This window comes from Hakea prostrata, chromosome 4 (assembly GCF_041222555.1).
Source record: "Hakea prostrata isolate BN-2017 chromosome 4, UWA_Hpros_2, whole genome shotgun sequence".
Taxonomy (NCBI): domain Eukaryota; kingdom Viridiplantae; phylum Streptophyta; class Magnoliopsida; order Proteales; family Proteaceae; genus Hakea; species Hakea prostrata.
In genome coordinates, this window is record NC_142603.1 from 11,863,735 (window position 1) to 11,891,003 (window position 27,269).

The 27,269-nt window shown below is 37.9% G+C and overlaps 1 protein-coding gene across 2 annotated transcripts; it reads left to right on the forward strand.

Annotated features, from left to right (window-relative positions):
* The first annotated feature begins 3,588 nt into the window (after window positions 1–3,588).
* On the forward strand, window positions 3,589–26,436 carry POK2 (phragmoplast orienting kinesin 2). Of its 2 annotated transcripts, XM_089152242.1 has the most exons (39): window positions 3,589–3,723; window positions 3,851–3,893; window positions 4,031–4,748; window positions 4,894–5,049; window positions 5,167–5,250; window positions 10,856–10,975; window positions 11,073–11,186; window positions 11,277–11,369; window positions 11,496–11,656; window positions 11,743–11,817; window positions 11,928–12,015; window positions 12,098–12,156; window positions 12,237–12,300; window positions 12,401–12,466; window positions 12,559–12,750; window positions 13,374–13,478; window positions 13,568–13,803; window positions 13,884–13,953; window positions 14,041–14,103; window positions 14,209–14,253; window positions 14,345–14,424; window positions 14,700–14,781; window positions 14,989–16,680; window positions 16,777–17,235; window positions 19,433–22,186; window positions 22,273–22,380; window positions 22,525–22,688; window positions 22,788–22,875; window positions 23,090–23,164; window positions 23,315–23,557; window positions 23,655–23,753; window positions 24,052–24,126; window positions 24,218–24,276; window positions 24,354–24,465; window positions 24,554–24,664; window positions 24,933–25,103; window positions 25,234–25,299; window positions 25,401–25,520; window positions 25,638–26,436. In XM_089152242.1, the coding sequence occupies exons 3-39, from the start codon at window positions 4,035–4,037 to the stop codon at window positions 25,743–25,745; spliced, it is 9,171 nt and encodes a 3,056-aa protein (XP_089008368.1). In that variant the 5' UTR covers window positions 3,589–3,723; window positions 3,851–3,893; window positions 4,031–4,034; the 3' UTR covers window positions 25,746–26,436. The 2 variants fall into 2 exon arrangements, with proteins under 2 accessions (XP_089008368.1, XP_089008367.1); XM_089152241.1 differs by having other exon boundaries at window positions 3,589–3,893.
* The last annotated feature ends 833 nt before the right edge of the window (window positions 26,437–27,269 follow it).

Below are 27,269 nucleotides of genomic sequence, written 5' to 3' on the forward strand. Positions count from 1 at the left end.
TCATGCTTTACATTTTGTTGTTGACAAACACGGGGTCCCGCTCTCCGACAAGCGGGCGGGGGTCCTGGAAGGCCGCCCTGAGGGTGTGGCGGCAGCGCCCCTGCAGCCTGTAAAGGTCTTATGTCACTTAGGCAAAAATTAGTAAAAAACCGAATGAAATTTTGTTAAATATGGTGAATTTGGTGATATACTGCCGAAAAACCGACTTTTCACGATATATTGCCGATTTTTCAGCTATATATAGTTGACAATATTTGTTATATATCGTGTCGCTGGGGGGAGTCGTGTCGCCCCCTAGCGACAGAGTGATATTTCGCTAACACTTTGTACCGTGAGTATAATTTATGTCTAACCTGCAAGTTAACAATCTCAGTAAATGTCCAGTTAAGTTCAACAATAAAACAATCAAAATACCATTTTGATGTTAAATTACTAAACTAACCTTATACCTCATCCCATTCCCAACCCTTAGGTGGGTAAAATGATTTTTTCTTTCACCCATCTTCTCCCAACACCTTATCAGACACCACCTACTACCGTCAAAACCTACCACACCCCTTCCTATGATCCAGCAGCAACGCTCCCAATTCCCCCTGCCGGAAATAACCCACCTTCAAAATTGGGTACGTTGATGCGTAAATTGGGTTTATTTCTTTACTAACATGGTCTGTAAAATCAATAGAATAGGAAAGTTGGGTTCAAGGCTATCAATCCCTCTTTCCTATGGGAAGGTGAATTTTGCTATCCTCTTTAGCAAAATGGTGGATTTCATTTGTTATTCATCAGTTTCGGACAGATTATTGTGGTTTCTATTTTTCTCCGATGAAAGCCTTGCTAACAGTGCTTTAGTTCGGCTTGTGAAGTCTGATCCAACACCAACACCGAAGCTGATAGGAGGGGGTGGGGTGGAAGGTGGGTGATTTCTGGTAGGGAAGGCTGGGGTGGTCGGCCGGGGGAGAGGGTGTGGTGATTTCCAATGGTAGTGGGTGGTTTTCAGTAAATTATAGAAAAAAGATAGGCGAAAGGAGATCCCTTCATCCACTTAAGGGTTGGGTATGAGATGAAACACAAGGTTACTTTAGTAATTTATCATTGGAAGGGTATTTTGATTATTTCATTTTAGAACTTAACTGCGCACTAACTGAGACTGTTAACTCGTGGGTTGGACATAATTTACCCCACTTAATAAAGGCAGCATGAGTTTTAACCAACTTAAATGAGGAAACTCTTTTTAATATAAATATCTCAACTTTTTTTTTTTTCCGTCATCATCCTAGTCATAAAAATTGGGGACCATAAGATAACCATCCTGGTTAATGTAGGGGAATTTTCTGCTGTGGGATAGTTCCTTCAAGTTCTCTAAGACTTGGCTGAAATATGTGTTAGTTTGATATTGATCTTTCATCTCCTCAAACCCCACAACTTGTGTTTTCATGTTGTTCAGTAGTACCGCTCAACGACTAAAGCCATAATGTTGAAATTCCCAATTTGTATTTCAATGCAGGGGGACCCAAGATTGAATATTGGGGTAGGGGTCGAAGAATGGAAGTCTAGATTGGGGAAACACAAATGTTTTTTTGCCGTACATATTGTGTGGGCCCTTATAAGATCTATTGGGGATCCCACCTATGAATTGTTTTATTATATTAAAGAATATGTCCACATATATTCGTGGGAGCCCACACATATTTGACAAAAATAGGTCAATTATTGATAATGATATTTTTTTTTTCAACAAGATATATAGGTAAATTAAAGTATTAGTAACAAAAAAATACACATGACTTCCAACCCTAAAAAGTCAGATGCAAACCAAAATTTTTTTTGTCAGAGATGCAAACCAATGGTAGTTAGTTACATTACTACTTGTAAACATTTTATTCACAATATAAAATCAAATATAAAAAATTGCAAGAAAAATAAAGAAACAAAGAATAACAACAAAAAATAAAAAAATATAAACAATAAATGAATTGAGAAAGAGAAAGAGTACTAAATTGTGGGGAAATTTTCCTTAACTCACACTTACAGAAAGGGAAGAAGAATAAATAGGAACAAATAAAGAAACAGAAGAGAATAAATAGAAAGAAAAGAGGAGAGAGGAGAGATGAGAGATATAAGAGAATAAATAGGGATTGGGGAGTTAGTTTATAATTAAGAATGACATTTTGAATTTCTAATAATATTTTTTTCAAAGTTTTCTTTTAACTCACGTTTATAGAAAGAAAAGAGAATAAATAGGGATTGAAGAGTTAGTTTTAACTAGGATGACAGTTATACCCATTATTTTACCTTTAAAAATTGTTTTCAATATTAAGGGGGGCCTTCGGCCAAATAGTGACATTTCACATGTGAGAAAAGAAAAAAAACTGAAAAAATAAAAGAAAATTAATATAAAATGTGAAAAACTAATGGAATTATTAAAAAAAATTCTAAATCCAGGGGCCCATGGCCCCCCTCGCCCCTTAGTGGGTCCGCCCTTGTTTCAATGAGAATGCAAACCCATGAATGAATGAAATCCACTTTACATGTTCTGGATTCAATTTATTCTGCGAATTCAAATACCTAAGAGCTTGATGATCTGAAGATACCACAAATTCTCGATTACATAAATAATGTTGCCAATGGTGAAGACGAAAAGGGGATGGGGAAAAGTGTATAAGGATGAAAGAACTTGTGACCTTCTTGGTTTTTCTATCTCTACGTACAACATGATCGTCCTTTTGTCAAATGCACCGTTAGAATTTTGAATTAAAAAAAAAAAAGTGAACCGTTGGAATCTTGTTGAGTTCACTTTTCTTGTCTGCCCTTACTCGCAAGGAGAACGTGGGATTGGAAACTTCACAGAATTCGTGAATTTATGTTCTCCGGTAGGGGTAATGTCGTCCTATGAAAAAGGTAATAAACTTTTTTTTTTTATAATCAGTTAATGATGAGTATACTCAATCTTGAGAAAATTCAAAATTTCGAACTGGAGACGAACGGCTTACCAAAAATGAAACCAGATACGAACGTAGGCTTCAAACTATATAACCGTTTTCTGGGTCAAGAAACAATATAACCGTTTGACAGATGATTAGATTGTCCTTACTCATCCTTAAATGCAAAGAAAATTTGTTGAAGCTAGGAGCTTTGACAAGGAATGGCTATTCAATAGCCAACGAGTCTGCAACAATATTAACATTTAACATTTATTGAAATGTGCTAGATTTTTGCCTTCATTCCTGATGGTTTGAAGAAGTCTATAGGTGAACCTTTAGCAATGAGGGTTGATGTGCAGGAAATAACCTTTGAAGTTTTCAATGCCTCCTGACCTGGAGAAGCTTCGTTATTGTCTTTCATCCTCTCTCAACCAATTAGAATACTTTTTCCTTTCATTTTTGCAGTAGTTTTGAATTCGTATATTGAAAGCTGAGTCAGCATTTTTTACCACATCAAAGGGGGACCAAATTTGAAAAAAAGGTGTGTATCTAATACTAGTATCTATCCCCATTTTTTTAAATTCCAAGAATGCCCTTCGAATTCAATTAGAAATGCGCGGCGAGATCTTCGATGCCCTTGATTTTCAAACGGTTTCGAATTCTGGGCCGTTCGTTTATTCATTTCGCAGGGATAAATCCTAAAAGGCCAATTTCAAATTCGAAATGAAAAGCTGATGGAAGGTTCATCACCAGCTCGGCGAGACGAGAGTTACTGAAGCTGGAGAGTGAGGGCATCGAAGAGGTAAGTGAAAGAGAACTCACGTTTCATCACAGATCTAGCTTTGACATCCGGAGCCGGATCTTAAGGTTTCTGCGCTACCTCACCAAGACTTACCTGTCAATTTATTCTGGTTTCTGAGCGATTTCAGGAATTCGCAACCTTCAGATATTGTTCCTCGCTTCCTCTTTCAGGTTCTTCTTTAATTTTTATTTTTGTTCTCATATTGGGGAAAAAAAGGAAATTTTCTTTTGTATTGAGCATGTACAGTACTTTCACCTGCATTTTGCTTCTTCTCTATGATAGTTTAGTTTCTGAAATTGTTTGTCAGAATAATGAGGGATTTGAAACTATTTCGCCAAAATTCGGGAAAGAATCTTGCCACGGAGGAGATTGAAAATGTGCCTGTAAACCCGGAAGATTCATCCTTGAATCGTACGGGCATCAATTCCACAAGGGCTCCACTAAATTCGATCCAGGAGCTTATTCAGAAACCCAGAACTGCAACAGAACAAGAAGCAAGTGTAAGTAAGCTTGATAGAACCCCTTCGAAGGTCAAAGGGAAAGGATATGATTCAGCATCGCTTCTTCGAACTCCAGAAAAACAGGGGGTAGGGCATTCCTCAAAGTATAGGTTTGGCTGGGCACAGAAGACCGATGCTAATTCGATTGACCATGAAACTCGTGAGGAGGGGAGGATTGATGTGGGCAATGCTCAGAATCACGTGCCACCGTCGTACCGTGTGGGTGGCATTAACATGACCCCACGTTCAATTCGAACTACAGGGAGAACTACATCAACAAATTCTGAGTGCAATTCGACCCAGACCACACCAACCAGGAGTGTCAGCAAACCGTCACATCCAGCATTTGCTCCCTTAAGTGGTTCTCGCCCTCATGCGGCCATGGGAGTTCGTGCGGGGAACTTCTCTGCACTGTCTAAAGGGTTTCCAGTCCCTTCTATTCCATCTACAGTTGTTAATACACGTGAAGTACCTCACTTCGAGCTTAAAGAGGATCCATCATTCTGGATGGATCACAATGTACAAGTAAGATATATTTAGATAAGTTGTTCAAGGGTCCTCCTTCAAACTGATTTATTGCTGCACATTTCTGGGGTTTAATACTCTATGGATTGATTCATCTTGAAGCTTCACTCATATACTACTTTTACTATTCTTGCATTTTTTCTAGGTTTTAATACGCATTCGCCCTCTCAATAATACCGAGCTGAGTTCACATAGTTGCCTCCGGTGCTTGAAGCAAGAGAGCACTCAGAGCATCACTTGGATTGGACAGCCAGAAATTCGATTCAAATTTGATCACGTAGCTTGTGAATCAGTCAGTCAGGTATTTTTACAACTTAAGCACCCACCCCCACTCTCCAGTTTCCAAGAAAAAGAAATTATAGGATCCAACAGAAATTTAGTTTTGTCAACATCCACTTGAAAATTGGACTTAATGCAGGAAATGCTATTTAGAGTTGCGGGCCTGCCAATGGTTGAGAATTGTCTTTCGGGTTACAATAGCTGTATGTTTGCTTATGGCCAGGTATTTCTTTAAGAAGCTGTATACTTCCCTCGAGCATTAGTTAGGAATCCAATTCTTTTGACGTGCTGAATGTCAAAACAGTTAGGTCACTTTATTCCATAAAGATTATGATACTTTAGCCATATGTTCATTATTATTATTTTTTTAATGGCTGGTTATTTCTCCCCCCCCCTCCAACTTTGAGTTTGAGCCTGTGAGCTGACTTTTTGGGCTACTGCATGACAGTCACTACCATAGGCTTGAGACATAATATCCTCTTAAAATTTGGGAAAAGTCTAGTGGCGCAATAGTTACTACATGTTGGGTTGGTTCTCCTCACATGGAGGGTCCACACCTAACATATCTTCTCTTATGTATAGAAGTCTTACAATTCTCACTTGTAGACTCTACCTATAAAAATAAAAATAAAAATGGTGAGTATTAGTTGGGAAGTAGCAAATTGAATAAATGAGATGAAGAAACTAGAAGAGAGAGAAAATAAATTAAAGAATGAGAAAGAGAAGAATGAGATGTGAAGAGAAAAGTGAGAGAAAGAGATGAATGTTGACAAATGAGAAAATAAGAAATAAAGGGTGGCTCTCCTTATCAAGTGCACAACACCAACTCATGAACCCACCTACAAATGAAGAAAGTCCATGTATTAGAGGGCGGATGTTACAAGGCATCCCCTCCCTCGTTCCCTATAAATAGGATACGTTGTCACACCATTTACTTGAGAAGTTGCGATCCAAAAATCCAAGTTTGAAGGTGAATCAAGGTGAAAGTTTTGTGGTGTATTCTCTTTAGAGGTATGAGTGCAAGTGGGAGAGGGTGTACAAGAGGTAATCGGTTCAGGATATAGGGATGGGGTTTAGGTATGAATCCAAATTGTTGTGCTTTGTTCAATTATTCTCTTTATTTTCTCATAGTGAAAAGTCCAAATTGCCTCGTAGATGTAGGCATAGTCAAACCACATAGATTCTTGTGTTAGCATGCTTTTACCATTTTGTTCAACACGTGGGTCCCACATAGTACTATACATGGCTACTCTTAACATGTACTATTCACAATGACGATTCACAAATTCCTCCTAGTTACACACAAGTCTAGGAAATTGGTGAGATCTATTCACCTCTGGTGGGACTTCATCAATGATGTTCTCTTTATTCACCTCCGTGAGAACCAAACTATCTTCATCTTTGGTAAAAGCATTGCCAATAGCATTCTTCTGTACAGGAGATCTTCTGTGGATTTGAGCGCTCTTCGCACTCTCCTGTGGACCTTCTAAAGGTCATCCTCCACAAGGCCTTTAATTCCTCTGTCAAGACTTCATCAGTGATGTTTTTTTTTATCATGGGGTTCCCTCCTCTTTCCTTATTAATTGCATTCGACCCCCTCCTCCATCACTACCAATGCTTCCCCTTTTGAGTTCTTTTGATCCTGCATTGGCATCACCAAGGGTGACCTCTCTCCCCTTCCTCTTCCTTGTCGCCTTAGAAGTCTCTCTTGGATCATCCAATCCAATATAGACTAGTTCCTCATCTCCCTTATTCCTAAATGCAGAGCCCTCAACCTCACCCATCTTGCCTTTTTAGATGATGTCATGATCTTTTCTAAGGCCTCCACTCCTCCATCTTGACCATTCTGTTGTCCCTCTCTCTCTCTGAGTCCATCTCTAGTCATTATATCAACCTAGAGAAATCTTCCCTTTTCTTGGTTGGTTTTTTGGATTCCACCAAGCCTCCCTCCTCCATCTCACTTGTTTCCCTTTGGGTTCCTTCCTTGTTACCTACTTGGGACTACTCCCTTGCATCCTTGGTAGGCTTATCAACCACCACTACACCCTCGATGTTGGGTCACATTTGTAAAAACTCTGACTCTGGAAAGGAAAGCTCTTTTCCTTTGTTGGCAGAGCTGTCCTCATTCGCTTGGCCCTCTAATCCTCCTCCTCTATTGGTGTGGCATCTTCTCAGACCCCAACCACCACGAGAGCCATGGAGGCCTTGTTTTGTAGCTTCCCTTGGAAAGCTTTGGAAACTTCCCACTTCCTTCACCCCCCTTAATCAGAAGGCTGTCTATTGATAGAAATCTGAAAGACGGATGGATATTTGGCGTATTTAGGACTACAACACTACTAGTTCATTAGAACTCATTTATAAAGTTTCCTCTAGGCACGGCTCCATTTGGGTTTACTCCCATCTTCTCAAATCTAGATCTATTCGGACGGTTTCTCTTCCCTTCAGCCCTTCTTAGGCTTGGAGGAAGCTTCTCCAGTTGAGATCCTTGGCCCTCTCTACTATCTTTACACTAGTCTCCAATGGCTTTGTTGTCTCCTTTTGGCTTGACTCTTGGGATTCGATGGACATTCTTTACAACCACTTTGGGCCCTGCATGGTCTATGAACCCCGTATTCCTACATCTACCATCCTCTCTGCTTTCATTTCTAATTGCTCCTCATCTACCCCTGCTTTTCACACAAGAGTCTCACACAGGTTTGGTCCTCCCTCCCCCCTAACATTCCCTCCCCTATGACTACACAATTTGGATCCCTTTCTCCTCTAAAACTTCTCCACCTTCTTTGGTTGGAACCTAGCCCACACCCTCGGCCAACCTGTCCCTTGGTCCTGTTTGATTTGGTTCAAAGGTTATATCCCCTACCATTCCATGATTGTTTTTTGAGATCTGTCAACCTTTGCTTTTCCACCCTATCTTTTCTCATTCATTGCCATATCCCCACTAGCCCCTTTAACATTCTTTGCCGGCATGGTATAGAAGACCTCAACCATCTCTATTTCACTTGCGCTATTTCCTGCTCCCTCTGGGGGAAAGCCCTTTACTTCATTTGGCCTTGCTCTTGTCGATCCTTTGTTTACATGCGGTTGGTCTTGGACTTTGAGATCCTTCTTAGGAACCCAAAGAGATGATTTATGAGGTAAGTTACCCTTTCCCAAATACTGAAAAAGCTAGTAGTGTATTCAGCACTAAAGCCAGTACAACACCTTTTATTTGAACCTTGTTCAGAATTGCAAAAATACTATAGACCCTTTACTCATGAACTAGATTTATCTCAGGTAGCATTATCAAGAAATAATAATAAGTAATTGATGTACCATTTGAGACAAAATCAGCAAACTGACCCCCCCGCCCCCAAAAAAAAAAAAAATGTAAACAATATCAAAGCAAGTAGTATCAATAAAGAGAGAAGAAAATGGCAAATGGGTGCTTTCATAGTTACAATTTTTTCATGGATCTCAAAGAAGAAATTCAATTTTGTAAGTGACCATTGCAAAATAAATTGGTCAATTTGTTAGGGTATAAATTGCCTAATTTGCCTACTGGTGATGCTGTAAGAGTTCATAAATATTAGAAGAGAAAACCGAAGACGTTGAAGCAAGAAAAGAGTATCTAAATTAACTGGAAGAGGAATGTGAAGACATACTTTTTTGTGGTTAGAAGTCAAAGAAAAAAAGTGGTCAGTCTTGTGCCTCTTCACCATTACTTTCCCAGTATGCAGGTTCTGATCTATAGTATTAAGCTTTGGAATTAGAAGGTGCTTGTCAACTGAAGGGATGAGAAGAGAAAATAGTTAGGGACAAATTGTTGGCACCAATAATGTTTAACCAATCACAGTTGGTAGGCTGTCAACCATTAGTGTATGTTTTAAAGACAGAAGTGGAATAAAATTACACCAGTTCTATGATTAGAAGCACCTAAATCAAAAATCTGCAAGGAGTAGAAGGGATACAAAAAATAAAACCATACTAGACAAGCCAATTGAAGAAAATGCAGAGATCACTATGCTCTAGACTAATTGCCTGACATCATTCAACATACCAGCAGAAGCAGAAATCCTAACACAAGCACCAACATTGCTCCTCTTCACAAGAAAGTAAAAGGGGTAAAAAAGGAAATCTTAACAGACAAACCAATTCTGCTATCTGTAGAAGCAATAGCAGAGGTTACTATAATCTGGATTAATTGCCTGACCTCATCTGACACAGTGACATGCCATCAGAAGTAGAAATAGTAGTTCCCTCACAGCTAGGTGGTTCCCAGGAGATGGTGTATCTGAAGCCTGATAAGTTTTTTACTTTAATGATACCATCCAGAGTTAAAATTTCTCAGTGGCACTCAAAGATGATAATCATGATATAACCATCTTTCATATGGCAAACACAAAGAATCAAAGATTGTGCTTCTTGCAGTGAGAAACCATACGAACAGCAGCCTTGCTTCACATCATTGACCATGAGAAAATTTGCAAGAGGATTTGTATCTGATATTAGTGGCTAACTGACTAAGAACATAGCATCATCCTCTTTTTTGGTCCAGAGTGGTCTGAGTAATAAGCCGAGACTCTTCCCAAAGCAACTCCCTGTCACATCTGTTAGTTTGAGAAACCTTAGAGTCAGCATTCATACTTAACTTTTGAACAACAGAAAGCCCAAATACTGTCTAGTAAAATTGATAGGTAAAAAAATGCAATGTGTTGGCAAAATTTCACTAGGAATAGGGGAAATTTATTGGTGATTCAACGGAGACCTATAAATGCTCCTGTACGGAGAAGTGATATAATCCATATTGAAGGAACTAGAAGAGCTAGGGGTAGACCTAAGATAACCTTAGGAGAAGTGGTGAGAAATGATATGTATAGCTTAGGCCTTGTATCTAGCATGGCCTCTAACAGAACTGATTGGAGGGCAAGAATCCATGTAGCCGACCCCATTTAGTTGGGACAAGGCTTATTATTGTTGTATATCTGTAGAATGAGGGGGATGCCCAGATATCCTGGAGATTGGCTTTGTTTCCAACTTTCCTTGAAAACTGGTAAAATTCTGTATTAATTTATTTCAAAAGGGACTATTAATACACAAGATGGACCTATACTAGGTAAATCTGCACAAGTAAAGATATGCTACACAAAAAATATACAGCTATACAAGGATAAGAACCTTTCTTGCATCTTTGTGGCTAGTACTAGGATAACCAGTTAAGTATAATTGAAGGCTGCATTAGATTTTCAATATCTATACTTTTTTCTTTGAATTATTCTCTCTGTTTTTAGTGAAAAGAACCATGACTCATGGGTGATGATATAAAAATCACTCCAATGACAGTCAGTTTATTGGTAATTTTCTACAGTGTTCTACAAACTTATTGTGCTGATTCAACAGAACCAGATAAAATGGTTGGACTCCCATCTTCTTACAATTTTTCCAGCTTCAGAAGATGGACAATGTCTTGAATATAATAATGTCATATTCTATGCTTCAACTAGGAGATTCATGGTAGATGGGGTGAAGCTGTGTCCATTTTGCATGGTTTATAAAATTGTCTAGAGGAAGGCAATACAAAGTTGTAATCTTTCTGGGATTTAAGTTTTGCTGCAACTTTGGAACTAATGCAGGGGGTTCTCATTACTGACTTATTGGCTCTCTAATATTGAGAAAGTTGTTATCTTTTCTGGAATATTTGCCTTGTTTTTTGATACTAAAAAGTAATTGTTTAATTTTATCAAATCGAGCTAAATCTTGAAGTATCAGAATTGCATTCACAGATTTCTTTATAAAATACTTGGTGATATAAGGCATTGATTTAGTTGCTTTCCAATGCTGTGCTCATGTAGACGGGAAGTGGGAAGACATATACCATGCTCGGTGAGATTGATGATTTGGAAGTCAAGCCAAGTGAAAACCGTGGAATGACACCACGCATATTTGAGTTCTTGTTTGCACGAATAAGAGCTGTAACTTTCTCCTTCTATACACTTCATGTTTCTACATCTTTAGAATATTTGTAGAAAGTAACCAGTTGCAATTTTCAACTGATTATCCTAATTGCAGGAAGAGGAAAGCCGAAGGGATGAAAAGTTAAAGTACCATTGTAAGTGCTCATTCTTAGAGATTTACAATGAACAAATTACAGATCTTCTTGATCCATCATCCACAAATTTGCTTGTAAGTTGGCAACTCATTCTTTCATCGTAATTTTGTCACTTTAGGGAGTTGGATCATTATTTAGTAATTCAGTCCTTTAAAATTTTGTAGTTGCGAGAGGATATTAAAAAGGGTGTGTATGTTGAAAATCTTACTGAAGTTGAAGTCCAGACTGTGGCTGATATTCTTAAGCTTCTTAGCCTGGTAACTAACTTTACTCCTTGTCTCTATTGATTTCAACTTGTTATCATCCCAGAGGGCTAAGGACCTTTTCCTCTCTTCCCTCTTGCCCTTTGCCTCATTAATTAGATTGGTGACTTTCTTAAATAGGGTGCTGCAAATAGGAGAGTTGCAGCCACAAACATGAACAGAGAAAGCAGCCGATCACATTGTGTCTTTACGTGCGTGATTGAAAGTATGTGGGAAAATGACTCCACAACTAATCTACGATTTGCAAGGCTAAACCTTGTAGATCTTGCTGGTTCAGAGAGGTAACTTTGGGCTCCTATAACTTTGAAATACATAATGATTTGCATCTTGGATGATAATCCCACTAACATGTCACAATCAATAACAGGCAGAAAACATCCGGTGCTGAAGGTGAACGATTAAAGGAAGCTGCAAGTATCAATAGATCATTATCTGCACTTGGGTATTTTATTTGATATCGACTTGCATCAATTATATTTCAATATGGATGGAATTATTAACAGAGATGATTGTGTAGAACCCTTATTCATTAACTTGATCTTTTTGCAACAGTCATGTGATAATGGTTTTAGTGGATGTCGCACAAGGGAAACAACGGCATATTCCCTACAGAGATTCAAGACTAACCTTTCTTCTTCAGGTGAGGTTAACAGTTTAAAAGTCTCAGCTCTCATGTTAGCTTGCCTAGTTTTGATGTTAAGTTTCATATCAAATGTTTCTAGGACTCGCTTGGTGGAAACTCCAAAACAATGATCATTGCTAATGTCAGCCCTTCTATGTGGTAGGGTCAGCTCTTAAGGTTGAATTGTTCTCATTTCAATTTGTGCTCTGCACTAATTCTGTTTGACCTGTGTTTCGTAGTTGTGCAGCTGAAACACTAAGCACTTTAAAGTTTGCTCAGCGGGCAAAACTTATGCAAAACAACGTATACACTATTTACTTCTAAGTGATACTCCATACCGTGTTAGATTTCTTTAGGAAACAACCAGTCATCGCTGATATATTTCCTTTTATTTAAATTCAAGGCCTTTGTGAATGAAGATTCTTCAGGAGATGTGCTTGCATTGCAACACCAGATACAGGTTTTAAAGGTTGTATGGTATTTTAGCTTCATATCTCCATCAGTAGAAAAGACCCCCTATGGCATTTCAAGTTGGAATCTAATTAGAGATTTATGGAACAGGATGAACTTTTTCTTCTTAAGCGTCAGAATGTCTCTCGAGTTCTTTCATTTGGTTCAACAATGCTTGTGGATACTGATGGGGAAGGACATGACAACACATCTGTGGAAAGGATATCTGAATTAGTTCATCAGAAAGCCGGAGATTTTCATGGATCTACACCGTTGGGTACTGTGAGAGTGTCCACAAAACAGGTGGTTATTCTTTTACTGGATTCAGTTTAGATAGACTTTTGCAGTTTGTAGAAGATTCTTAGCGTTAAAATGGATTGTTTAGTGTTGTGCAATCAATTAGGTATTATGATTTATTCTCTTAGTGTCTCCCAAGGTTACACATATACATCGATTATCATTCTTCTTTTTCTTCTTCTTTCTTTCATTATAACTTACAGTAAGGATTTCAACTAGAGTATGTTTTTTCTGCAGATCACATGAAAGTAGCTGTTGGTCAACCTACTATGTGCCTTTTGTATTGCATCTTGTTTGAAACCCATTCTAACATCTAGTTTATAGCCATTTCAAACCCTCTACCACTTTATTTGGTGCATAGTGCATCACAAAGTTTATTCATTCTTCTATCAATAAGATATTCTGTAACTGCATGCTCTTTGAGTCTCGTTTTCCAGGATTTGCCTTGTAGATCTCAGTTGACATAACTAAGATGTTCCTGAACCCCTTAGTTTTCTTACGACAACTGCACAAAGCCTTTTCCCAACTAAATGGGGTTGGCACCCCTCAGTTTAAGGGCACAAAATTTCCATGCATTATTTTAGTTTTGTGATGCTCTAAACATTAGTGGTTGTTTGTTTATACATCAGTTGAAATCTTTGGAAAGAATTCTTGCTGGTGCCTTAAGAAGAGAAAAGATGGCAGACACTTCAATTAAGCAACTTGAAGCTGAAATTGAACAGCTGAACCGTTTGGTAAATCTTCTTTCAGAGTGTTACTAGACCTCATTGCCTTTATTCTCTCAGTAATTTGTGGCTTATTGTGGATCACCATTGATTCTCAGGTTCGCCAAAGGGAAGATGACACCCTTCGCACTAAAATGATGCTAAAATTCCGAGAGGATAAAATCCGCGGAATGGAATCACTGATTGGAGGTTTAACGCCTTGTGATACATATCTACTGGAAGAAAATCTAGCATTAGCAAAGGAGATTGAGTTGCTTCAAGCTGCAATTGATAGGAACCCAGAAGTAACTCGCTTCGCAAGGGAGAATATCAGGCTTTTAGATCAACTTAGAAGGTTATACCACTCAATGTTATTAGCACCACAATGCACGGCTGAATTACTGTGCTTATATTCTTTCCATTTTCTACCTATAGGTATCAGGACTTCTATGAAGAAGGAGAGAGAGAACTCCTTCTGGCAGAAATATCTGAGCTAAGGGATCAGGTCTTTGTTATATAAGAGAAAATTATGATTATTTAGTTATGTAACTTAGTTTGTAACATGTATGGTTAATGAGGTTCTATTTTACAGACAATTCAGTTCCTAGACGGGAAAATTGTGAGGCAAGACCAAGATTCGAGTATGTTAATTCAGGTTGGTTGTTTCATGTTCCTATACTTATGCTGCATCAGATCATTGAGTTTTACTCATCTCACTCTTTTCTTATCCCTTGTCTTGACAAATGTTCTGTGGGCACAGGAAGATGGAATTGTTAGAAGAGAAGATGACTCATTCCATTTGGAGGTTGCAAATTTCCAACATATTGGCAATGTGATTTATCATCTTATTTTTTGATAAGTGCCTTAGAAGCCTGAATTATTTTTCTTTGTTACAGTTGGAAACAACTCAAAAGGAGTTAGAAGACTGCAGGAAAAACCTAAAATCTTGCATGGAAATCAATTCAAAACTCATGAGGTAATTCTAATCTGGGTCCTCTGATCTTTAGGTTTTGGTCTTTTAAAACTGGTTTACATGAATGTTTCATTTTCTAAAGTTTGACCTTGTACGGCTTCATGCATTATTTCCCTTTTGAGTCACTGCAGTGCTTTTAGTTTGGCAGAACATACTTGGTCATAAATGTCTTTTTATGTAACTGATATATGTGTAACTGTGTACTTCACATAGGAAAATTAAAATTTGCAGCAGTATTTAATTATGTGTCGTTATTTTTTCCTCATTGTTCTCCGCAGAGAGGTAGATGATCTGCGTTCTCAGTTTAAGACCCTCAAACCTGCACCCCCTGATACAGATGCCAATGTTAATCTGCAGAAGGTGAGTGATAGTAATGTATGCTTTCCATTTCAATTTCACTGAAGGATGACTGTGTCAAGTTCTCTGACTGAAAAGTACCAATTTTACAATGTTTTAGTTTGGTTGAAGGTTAATGCATAGACCTGCTAGTACCTTGGAGTGTTTGTGGTGTTAGATATATTCCATGAAACATACAAGTTGTTAAACAGTTTGTTACCAATGTTTCAGGAGTCCTTCGTGGAATCTCAACCAAATCAGAGTCACTTGCTTGAAGTTGAAAAAGAGAAATGGAAGCATGAAATACTATTAAAGCACACAGAGGAAACCATGAATTTGCAGCTCGAGTTGGATATACTAAAGATTATACTCCAGGAAGAAAGATCATCTCGTTGTGAGGTTGAGGAAAGGGCCTTGTGCTTGGGTAGAGATCTTGAGTTGGCAAAAGAGAGCTGTTTGCAGATCAGCAAACAATTTGAAGATGCAAAGGTTGAATTGGAAGATGCAAAGAATTTAATTGAAGCTCTTGAATCTCAGAATATTTTATCAATAAATGAATTGGAGGATCTTAGGGACAGAAACAATTTTGAGCTTCTAAGTAAACGAGAGCAGGAAATCACCATTTTAAACGAACGATTTCGTGGTCAAGAAACAAGAGATCATTCAACTATGGACCGCAAAAATGAGAGTTCCCACTTACAGGAAAATTTTAAGAGGATGCAAGATTCTCTTGAAAAGGCCAAGAGATTAAATATGTGGTACCAAAGTGATCAGGCATTTCAGACATCCAATGAACAGGAAATGGATGAAGTTCGTCGCCAGGTAGAAGCTGAAACTGCTGAGGTTATTGTTTGTCTGCAGGAAGAGCTTACAAATCTTCAGCAGCAAGTAGAGGATGCTAATGCCAAAGAGATGCAGAGCAAACAAAGTTTAATGCATTTGGAGACTGAATTGACGGTGCTGCAGGAAAGTCTACATTTGATGACCCAGGAAAATGAAAGGCTAGGCAAAGTACTTAAGCAGAAAGATATTGAAATAAAAGCATTAAGTGAAGACTGGGAAAGATTGGGCTGTGAGATTGAAGAATCTCTTGGTGATGGGCATGAGGCACTTGATGAAGCCTCTGATCAGCTTGGCTTAATATCAAGTTCTCTACCTCAGAGAACTTGGACTGGTGAGCAGGTAGGGTGGATGATAAGGAGCATTGCTGAGAAAGATTCTTTGATTGAACAACTTCAAAGGTGTCTGGAGGAAGCAAACAATATTAAAAGTGATGTGGAATGGAAGCTGAGGTCCCTCAGAGGGGCTGCATTGGCTATAACTGAAGGACAACAGCAGGAAAGAAATGACAAGGATAACGAGATTGGCCTGCTGATGTCAGAGCTGAATGAGAAAAATGCTGCTTTACTGGAGCTAAAGAAAAGGAATAAGCTGGGACGAGATCGGATTATAAAGGCTGAGCTTTGTGCTATGGTTGCTTTTGTGATTGTAAAGAGGTTCTCTGAGATAAACTCTGATTACCTCAGTGCAATGAAATGCAAAGATATCCAGCTTATTGATTCCATGGATTTGAATTTGGAGAAGGATTCTCGTTTGGGTGATCAGGCTGCTGTGATTGCAGAAGCAGAAAAACAGATTCAATACCTGAGAATGGAGGTAGAATCATCCAAGCAAAACTGTAATACACTCAGAACCCAACTTTTTGAGGAGAAGGAGCATTTTCGTAGTTTGGTGCAGAAGATGGAAGAATTTGAGAAAGATGATATTTTGAAAATTAAGGAGGATCTAAAAGAGTTCAAAATGGGTATTTCGACACTCAATTCATGCATGGATGAATACACAGAGCAGTTGAGAGGGCCTGAGAAAATACATATTCCAGGAAAGAATGAAAATAAATCTGCAGAAGGAAGTCATGAGGGATGGGTAAGCTAATAACTCTTTGCTTTTGATAGACATTGAAGCCACCTGATCCATTTAATTTTCTGATCTAACTGAGACCATTTTATGTTGACATTGCAGACTGAAACCGAAACACTTCAAAGTAACAGCATCCAAGGGTCACAAGTTGATGCTGTGGAAAAAGATATTCCAGGGAGTTCTTTCAAACTATGCAGCAATGTCAATGGGTGCTCACGTGAACTGGAATATTCAATGTCTGAAAGGACTTCTGTAGATGTCTGTGGCAGAGAGTTGACCATAGTTCTTCTGCGAAAAGAACTAGAGTCTGCACTGATCAGCTTAAAGGATGTTCAGGCTCAGATGGCCAAACTAACTAATGAGAAGGAGGAGATTAGGAAGTCTGAAAGAGAGGGTCAAAAAAGCATTGAATCTCTTAAAGCTCAGGTGTTTGCACTGCGAACAGGGATAAGTAACATGGAAAAAGAATATGATTTCAAACTCAGAGCATTGAACAATAAATTGCAGAGAGTTGAAGAAATTGCACAAGAAGCTGGCAATTGTTGGCATGGAACAAAACAGGTGTGGACCTTCATATAATACTTTTCCCATATATATATATATATACACACAAACACACACACACACATTATGTTGATGTATCTAGTATATATATACATATTATGTTGATGTATCTAATATATATATATAAATACACACACACATTATGTTGATGTATCTAATATATATATATATATATATATATATATATATATATATATATATATATATATATATATATATATATATATGTATGTATGTATGTATGTATGTACACACACACACACACATTATGTTGATGTATCTAGCTATTGTCAAGTCCATGTTTGTCTACGGTGGACATTGTGTGGTCATGTAGCTACCAGTATCATATGCCAACCACAAAATTCCACTTGATCTCATTCCATGGTGGCTGGGCAGTTGGTCGCTTTATTGCAAGACATTTTTCTGAGGGCAGGGCAGTTAGTTGCTTTATTGAAACCTATGTTGGCCCTTGTTTATGCCTAATATCATTTAATTAATTTCCCCCCCTTAAGATTTACTTGTGAATAAGCAAATAGTACCCTTATTCAAATTCAATACAAAGAGTTGAAAACAAAATTCCATAAGTAAGAAAATGTCAACTCCCTAATTCAAGTTAAAAAACTAGATTTGCACAAGAAGGCGAAATTTCAACTTTCTAATGGTGGGGTTTTCTCAAATCTAAGAATTCCATAATATAAGGAAAATATTTCAAAAGCCACTAGTGGTAAAAAAATTATTTGTTTTCATATTTAAAACTTTTGATAATTACTTTTGCCTCCCTGTACCATTACTTAATTACTAAAAGGACCCTATTCTCTATGAAATTACTGTTGTCCCCTTAGTTCTAATGGTGTTAAGAGACAATTATGGTTGAATGTTTAATATCTATTTTGCCCTTCTAGAATTAAGAAGCCAAAAGGACCCTATTTTCCTCATTTAGGAAAAAGAAAAAAAAACTAATATGAACTATGAAGTTCCAATTTTACACTTGTATTCTTATCATTTTGGATTCACACACACACCAAAAAAAAAAAAAAAAAAAAAAACTATCAATAATAAGAACTTCCTAAATTTGATAATGTCAAATTAGAAAGTAAATAAATAAAAACCGATTGGAAGGAAGAACTTTCTAAAATTTGATAATGTCAAATTAAAAAGTAAATAAATAAGGTAAAATATAAGGAATTATCATTTTTTTTAATTTCCTTATATTTTGAAAACGAGATCTTTTTTTCTTTCTTTGCTCTCTTTATTTTGATTAGAGAATAAGATTGTTTAATTATGGTAATTTTTTTCCTAATTACTAAGAATAGTAATATAATTTAATATAAAATGTAAGTAAGTAAAATCTTAGGGTTATTTTTGAATTTTTAGATAAATCAAAGATGCCACATCATCACTTAACTAATGGAACTTAATGGTAAGGGGGCATCAGTAATTACTGGAAAAGTGTAAGGTTGGATCAGTAATCTCAGAAAGTATAGGGGATAAAGTAGTAATTAAGCAACAATACAGGGGGACAATAGTAATTATTCCTTAAAACTTTTATTTGTTTGTTTAGAGCGATATTAACATCATTTGCACAAACCATACAAGGTTTGACTAGAACACAACTTATTCAACATAAATCAGAAATAAGAAATCTTGGATTGTTGGATAGCTTGTTTTGTGCTCTATCTAATACAAAAAAATCATGGCAAAATAAAAAAAATGTTGACCAGTCATAACTTTTTGGAGATCAACATATTCGTATGCTATATATATTGCTATGATAGTATGACAAACATAGTTTGTTTATTTGTTTCCTTTTAATGAAGATATATTGCATTGGACTGATTCATTAATATTTTTTTTTAACATATAGGTAGAATTGTAAAAATGTTAATATGATGTTTGTACCAAATACAAGGATTATGTTAAAGAGAGAACTGCAGAATGCAAGCCATGGTGATGTCTTACGTCTGTCCCATTGCCAAGAAGCTTAGGAAGACCCTTGATGCCATGGTTGCCTTGATCCATGGACTTCTCCTGGATATTATGTCTTACTTCTCCAAGAGAATATAATGATTGGGCAACTTTGATAAGCTGATTTTCTGTGAGACAGATAGATCTCTCAAGTAGGATAAGTCACCTGAAAATTTACACTGGACTTCTCCTTAATTGCACTTGACCTTTTTCTAATGGTTCTCTACAGGTGCTCGAGCTTGAACTCTGCAATGCAATGGTGGTTGCAGAGCAAAAAACAGCTGAGGCTTCTTGTCTGCTTGCCAAGTTTGAAGAAGCTCAAGAAACAATGAGAGAAGCAGATGTAATGGTGAATGCACTGGTGGCGGCAAATGACAACACAAAGCTTGAAATAGAAAGGCTCAAAAGAAAGAGAGAAGTATTAGCTAATGAAAAGGAATTCCTAGCCACTGAGGTTTGGAACTTGCAGCATTCTAATAACTTGAAGGATTTGCAGTATGATAACCTAGAAAAGCAATTCAGTTCAAGTTTGAGTGAAACAAAGAGTGAAGTTTTGGCACTGGAAGATATCATCAGACAAATTTTGAGTTCTTTCAGGGAAGAATTTGGGTCAGTTTTTTGTGATTTTCAGTATTTCAAGGCTCAGCTTCTATGTTTGATAAAATTAATGAGGTCATGGTTGGAGGATGTCTGGTCTGAGATTATTGTGAAAGATTGTGCAGTGTCAGTGCTACACCTTTGTCACATGGGGATTCTACTGGAGACAGTGACTGGACTGAATGCCGAAAACCGTTTGCTTAATCATGGGCTGTGTGAGTCAACATTCGTCATAGCTAATTTGAGGGACCACAATTTGAAATCAGAAAGAGAACTTCAGATATGCAGAGTCCTCAAGGGGAAACTACTGGTTGACATTAAAAACAGTTTTGATCGCATCACAAGGAAAGAAGATGAAACTGGAAAGCTAAGTGCCAAGATGCACTCTTTTGAGAAAAAGATCTTGGATTTACAGCTCCAAGAAGAGTCAATGTTGGCTAGGTCAAATTCAATAGGGTCGGAACTAAACAAGTTAATTAAAGAATTGGACCTTAGCAATGCAAATGCTTTTACAGCAATTTTAGATCAGGAGAAAGTGATCAAAGATAAAGAGGATGAAATGAATTCTCAGGTTGACTTTTTTATGCTTGGTTCAACTGCCAAAGACATTCAATCACTAGTCTTGGCATCAGAGTTGAAGCTTATGGGTATGAGGAAAGCTGAACTTGATAGAGATAAATATGCACTCACTGCACTACTTGAGAATATAAAGAAAGAAATGATATTTTATATGGTAGATGCAGAAATGGAAATGCAAGTATTGTCAGAAATGGAGGTTGAGATTAGCCTTGCAAAGGAAGAAATTAAAGAAGCTAATTCTGATAGATTGGACTTATCAATGAAGTTGAGCCAAAGTTGCTTAAAAATCACAGAGATGGATACAATCAACAAGTCTCTTGAGCTAGATATTCAATCATTGAAGGAAGCTACAAGCTTAAATGACAAACTCAAAGACGAACTTGGTGGAATCGGCGAAATGAAGGAAAGATTAGCAGTACGGGTTCAAGAACTCGAGGCTGAAAGAGACAGACTTCTTCATGATTTAGGAATGAAGGAAATGACTGTGAGATCTTCCTCTGATAGTGTTGCTCTCCTTGATCTAACAAACCAGAAGTTGCAGAATGATGCATGCTTGCTCGAAGCAGTGATTTCCAGACTTCAAACTGACTTGGATTTGAAAGATGCAGAACTTAGCAAAATGAGATCCATGGAAGAGGAAAAAGGGTTGCTGGAAATGGAGGTAATCAAGCGGAAGGCAGATCATTGCAGAGTCCTCAAAGATCTAGAGGAGAAAGAAACTGCATTTCAATCATCTTTGTTCCTCAAAGATCAGGAAGAATGTTGTCTGCATGAGAAGATCCACTCCCTAGAGACTTCCATTTCCAGACTTCAACTTGATCTAGAAGCGAGACATGTAGACCTGGCAGAGGTCCAACATTTGCAATCTATCACAGCGGAGAAGCTTAATTTGGGAAGCCAGGATTTAGAGACTCAGATTAGAAGAACAAATGACTTGAAAGAAGAAAACTGTTCTTTGAGAGCTGAACTTATGTCTGTTGGAAAAAACAGGGATGACTTGCAGTCTTTGCTACAGTTGAATGCTAAAATCTGTATTGATTCAATTGAAGCTTTAGATAAGTCAAGGGAGAGAGTATTTCAGGTATTAGAGGAAAAAGGTATTGCAATGTTGGATAATATTTTACGGGAAATTTGTGGAGATGAAGAATGCGCATCCACATTTATAGCAGAATCTGTGTGCTTGGAGCACTTAGCTGAAGAGCTGATTTCTGAAAATGCATCCCTCAAGGCTGAGTTGTTGCGTAAAGATGAGGTTGTGAAAGGTTTGTCATTTGATCTGAGCTTGTTGCAGGAGTCAGCATCTAAAGCCAAGGACCATAAAGATGAAGTTGAGGAAATGATGGTTGCCCTGGATTCCTTAGAGGATGAGCTTGCAGTAAAATCACATGAGCTTGATGAAGCGGTAGCTAATGGCCAATTACTTGAAGCTCAATTACAAGAAAAAATAAACTCTATTTCTGCTCTCGAATCGAGTATTTCAGAGGAGCAAGAGTCGCTAAAACTGCTTTCACAACAATACCATGACCTGAGAGTTAACATGGAAGATATTTTAGCTGCAAAAACTTCCATTGAAGAGGAATTAATGGAAAGAAGGAGGGTGAATGAAAGGTTTGAGGAGGAAATCCTTGGATTGAGTAATGCCCTTTGCCAGATGAACTATTTCATTGATAGCTTGAAGAATGATTTGAATACGGTTATGAATGAGAAGGATAACCTCCAGTATGAGTTACTTGTATTGAAAGAAAATCTGGAAAATACAGAGGTCCTAGCTGAAGAAAATCAAGCTATTGCAATAGAAGCTCAACAGGTTTGTGCTGATTTATATCCCAGTGCTTTGTTTACCTCTGTCATTTTTGCTTTTCTTTGATTCCTGATTATTCTTCCAAATTGCAGATGGCAGAGTCAAGAAAGGTTTATGCAGAAAATAAGGAGCAGGAAGTTAAGCTCCTTGAGATGTCTGTAGAAGAACTAGAACGTACAGTAAATGCATTGGAAAACAAGGTGAACTTTGAAGCTCCCCCCACCTTTTTTTTAAAAATCAAGTCAGATATACATACATATATATATATATCTGTGTGTGTGTGTGTGTGTGTGTGTGTGTGTTTATGCATTGTTCTTTTATACCTTGGACTTCTGCTTTTCTAGGTGGAAATTGTCAAAGGGGAGGCTGAAAGACAGCGTTTGCAGAGAGAGGAGCTTGAAATGGAGCTTCAGTCTGTAAAGCATCAGATGTTTTTAATGCATACTTCTGATGTTGTCATGGATTCAGAAACCCAAGGCCTTGAAAGGGGTGATGCTGACCTCCGAAGGTCTGGTGACCATCTGCAGTTGTCTGTCTTGTCTTTTATAAATAAACTGTATTACTTTTTATTTGCATTGAGTTACTAACATCCATTCTTTTCCCACAGGCAACTGGAAGAGAAAGAGACTGACTTGCTAGAAGCCCAAAAGCAGATACAGATTCTTGAGAAGGATATGGCTGAGAGGGAAGCAGAGGTCTGATATTTTTGTGCATATTTCTTTTAGTGGCTTCTTATTTCTGTATGCAATGTACTCCTCTTTCCCTTTCTTGTTCTGTTATGACAATGCTAGCGGCATGAGCATTAAATGGTTGTGAAATGTCCTATTGCTCTTTCCTTTAATTATTGCATCTGTAATTTGCCTCCACGTTCTAATATATTGAAGTACACATTTTTATCTTCTCCAACAGATTACTCAGTGCAGAGCACATCTATCTGAGCTAAATTTGCATGCAGAGGCACAGGCACAAGAATACAAGCAAAAAGTAGGTCACAGATCAATAAATTAGCAGCTTTTCCATGTTTGGGATGTCTTTTGTTTGTTGTCTTACATTTCATCAGATCATAGGTCACATTTTTCTTAACTTTTTTCCTTCTATTTCTGCATCTTAACTGACTTTGACCCTGGAAACTAGTTCAAAGCATTGGAAGCCATGGTTGAACAAGTCAGGCCTGAAAACGCATCATCTTATGTTACAAACTCATCATCAAACAAACCAGATAAACCTGCAGCAAAATCTAGGGGTTCTGGCTCCCCTTTTAAATGCATTGGTTTGGGCTTGGCCCAGCAAATAAACTCTGAGAAGGATGAGGAGCTGACGGCAGGAAGACATCGGATTGGAGAGCTTGAGGCATTAGCTGTAAGCCGACAAAAGGAGGTACACACTATATTTGGCACTAAATATAGTTTGTTCTTTGATCTTGCCTGTATCTGCTTCATGTTTCGCATTGGATTCCCTCGCCCTCTCTGTCCAGATATTCATGTTGAATGCAAGGCTAGCTGCTGCAGAGAGCATGACCCATGATGTGATACGAGATCTACTGGGAGTAAAGCTGGATATGACAAACTATGCTGTAAGACACTGAATCCTCAGATATGAGCAAGTTTTTAGTTCATAGTTTGCTATTTCATGGTTTCACCCCCGCCGGGGGGGGGTGCAACTCCAACAAGACAACGACCAATCTGAGATACTGATCAGGCAGGGTGCTTGGTCTGTGTCTGATAAAACTGCATTGAAACGATTAAGCTAAGTTTATTCCTGCCTACATTTTGCATTGGACTAATCCAACTTAAAGATGGAGGCCTGTACCAAATTGCATCCTGCCTAATGTTCAAATTTATGCTTACCACATTTCTTTTTGTTAATGGTAGTCAATAATGGATAATCAGCAAGTGTTGAAGATAACGGAGAAGGTTCAGCTTCATGGCAAAGAATCTCAAGTAAAGGTTGAATTTCTTCCTTCAACAGTGAAACTAGGAAGGTTGTTTCCTGGTTGTCATTATTTTTTTTTCTTCTGAAAACTCATTCTTCTTGCAGGAGCAAGATGTGCTCAAACTAAAGCATCAGCTTAATGAGTTTGTTGAAGAGAGACAAGGGTAGGTAACTTTTGCGTCAGTCTCAGCCTTTTCATTCGTTTTAAACTTGTCCAATCTGTTCCATCATTTCTTTGTAGATGGCTGGAAGAAATAAACAAAAAACAAGCTGATTTGGTGTCTGTTCGCATTGAATTGGAAAAGCTTCGACAGCGGGATCAATTTTTAACAACTGAAAATGAAATGTTGAAGGTTCAATAGTCAACTTATTGCCCTATTGTTTGCCTTGCACTGTTGGAGATTTGTCTTCCTCTAATCTCGCTCTTACAAAACCATGTAGGTGGAGAATGCAAATCATAAAAAAAATGTGATGGACCTTGAAGAGGAAGTGAAAAAGCTTTCTGGACAGCAAAATCTTAAGCAACGTATTCATCACCATGCCAAGATCAAGGCATGAATTTTTATTTTTTATCTCCAGTTGACTTAAGAGTTAAAATCTATTCAGAGACTGAGTTGGCTGGCCTGGAATGCAATGGGCTTCTCTCTTATATTTTAGTTAGATTGCTATGAGTTGCAAACCAGATGGATGCACGGCTGAATATGACGAATATTAACTGACAATACCGTCAAATTTGACCTGTGACATTTGTCATCATGCTTTGAGACTTGTAAGCCTTTTTTTTTTTCCAAATTAATGTGAAACTGATTCACCAATGCAGGAAGATAATAATTTATTGAAAACTCAAAATGATGATTTAAGTGCTAAGTTGAGGCGAACAGAGAATATTGTATCACATCTTAAGGAAGACTTTGCCCGTTACCGTGCTTCTAATGGGAGGAGCCATCTTACTGGTTTTGATGAGGAGCAACGACTAAATGACAAACTAAAGGTTAGTATTCACTGAAGAGACAGTAACTTTGTGATGGTTGGCCTGAACAACTAATTGATGGTAGTACTAAAGAGGATTGTTGGTACAATCTGTTACTCAAAGCTGAACTAACGTTTCAGACACAATGCAGGAAAATGAAGAAGATAGGCTCCAATTAGCAGAGAAGCTAGTGGGTTTGTGCACCAGTATTTTAAAGGTAAGAGCAAATCTTGATGCTGCTTGATTATCTTCTACTCATCAATGCAACATTACAACATCAAATACTTAAGATGGTTTCTTTTTAAATTGCAATTGCAGGCTGCTGGAATAACAAGACCCGTATCTGATGTAAGTCTTCCTGCAGCAGAAGAGGCACTATCTCAGCTGAAAGATCGAATTACTATGTTGGAGACAGAATTGGACAATTTGAAGTTCAAGGTATAGAGAGATGGAGATATTGATCTATCTGCTTCTTGACTGTTTCCTAACACATAACTACATAGGCATTCAAAGCTTGAAATGATTGTCAACTAAAGGATTTGATTCTTAATGCAGAAGAGAGTAAAAGGCGAAAAGATCAGATTGCCTGAGCTCAAGTCACAATCATCTCCTAATTCAAGAAGGGGATCACAGAGTTCGTTTCTTTCTTCCTTTAGTCGTTAATCCATGCAATGTTAAATGAGTTTTCCACTGGTAAGAGGGCTACCTTTTTTGCCGGCAGTTAGAAGCTTTAGATTGACATATGCTTTAGTTTTCAAAGTTATTATTTTTTTCTCTCCTAAAGGATGCTAAAGGTGAGAAAAGAATTGTGTACAATAAAAAGGGGTGGTTCATGCCACCAAACATCCTAGATGGTTCTTCAGTATTTTTAATCAATCCTCTGTATTATAATTTTGTAAGATAACGAAATGTACAGATTAATGCAAGTCTAACTGTTCGATTCATTTCCATACATCTCTCTCTCTTGTCCGATTGGTATAGTATTCTAAATTTCTAATAACTAACTGGAGCAATATGCACGATACCAATGTAGAGAATACTCATTAGCCATGTAGGGTTTTTCCCTTTTTGAATTTCTCAGTTTTTGTTTTCGCAACATTGGTTTTCACAGCATCCGTATTCCCCGAAATTGCTTCAGTCGTGCATTACGGTCAAGCAAGATTTCGGTCCGTTATATCCGAAATCTCGGTTGAGATTTTGATCCGACTGATCAGAGTGTTTCTCTTGACAGTTAATGCGCAGGACTGAAGTAAGATCCCATATTCCCCACACGGATGTGGACGCAATTGGGTTTTGTTGGGCTTATTATTTTAGCCCAAAAAAACCCAAGTCTAACCTTCACTTTAACTCAGCCCAGCCCACTAATGAAAAGCCCAAGGTTGGGCCAGTCTTACCAGATTGCAATTCACAAGTGCCGATGTGCTAAATGGTCTAGTTTTTGTATATCTACAAGGAATCAAATCTGGAGGAAACAAAAAAAGAAAGAATATCTGGAGAGAAGAGATTTGTTGCCTGTTGATGACGAAGAGGCCAGTGAATATCCTAGACAATCTGCTGGGCCTGGGCCTGGGCCTGGGCCTGGGCCATGGCCATGGCCAGATGAATATAAAGTCTGAAAATGACCATTCAGAGGCCCACCAAGCGGTCCTTGACATAATTATGCAACTTGAGACAGCAAGGGCTTGTGGTGATCCAGGGTCCCCCACTCCACAGAGAATGAAAATAAGAAATTGAACACTTCCACTCTTTGTTGTCATGACAGCTTTGGATTGAGATAACATTATTCATGCTTCGAAGAGTAGAGACATAGATGGGAAAGGTTTTTCTGTACATGACTCTTCACACTAGAGTAGGGACGAATTCTTGATGATACTTAGTATCAATGATGGCAAAAGAAGTCTGAAAGGCATCGATATTTATCGCTCTCCATCGAATATTAAGTATTCTTCGCACGATATAAAACGATGGTGACAGACGGAAAGACGTTATTCTACATAGACTTTCCCACCACTTCAAGCTGACTTGACGAGTAAAAAATAGAAAGTCAGTTCCTCTAGATCTTCTCAAACAAGTACACACGGCACATTAACTACTCAAGCCATCATAAGATTAATGGAAAATTTTCATGAATTTGTATCATCAGCAGATTCTATGGATTCTGATATGATCACAACATAGACAATTTGA

Bases quoted from the DNA above. Each gene is read 5' to 3' on its own strand.
- POK2 (XM_089152241.1), top strand. From the start codon at position 4,035: ATGAGGGATTTGAAACTATTTCGCCAAAATTCGGGAAAGAATCTTGCC. The intron at 16,681-16,776 runs GTAAGCTAATAA...TTGACATTGCAG, and splicing joins AAGGAAGTCATGAGGGATGG to ACTGAAACCGAAACACTTCA. The intron at 23,165-23,314 runs GTAGGTCACAGA...CCTGGAAACTAG, and splicing joins CACAAGAATACAAGCAAAAA to TTCAAAGCATTGGAAGCCAT.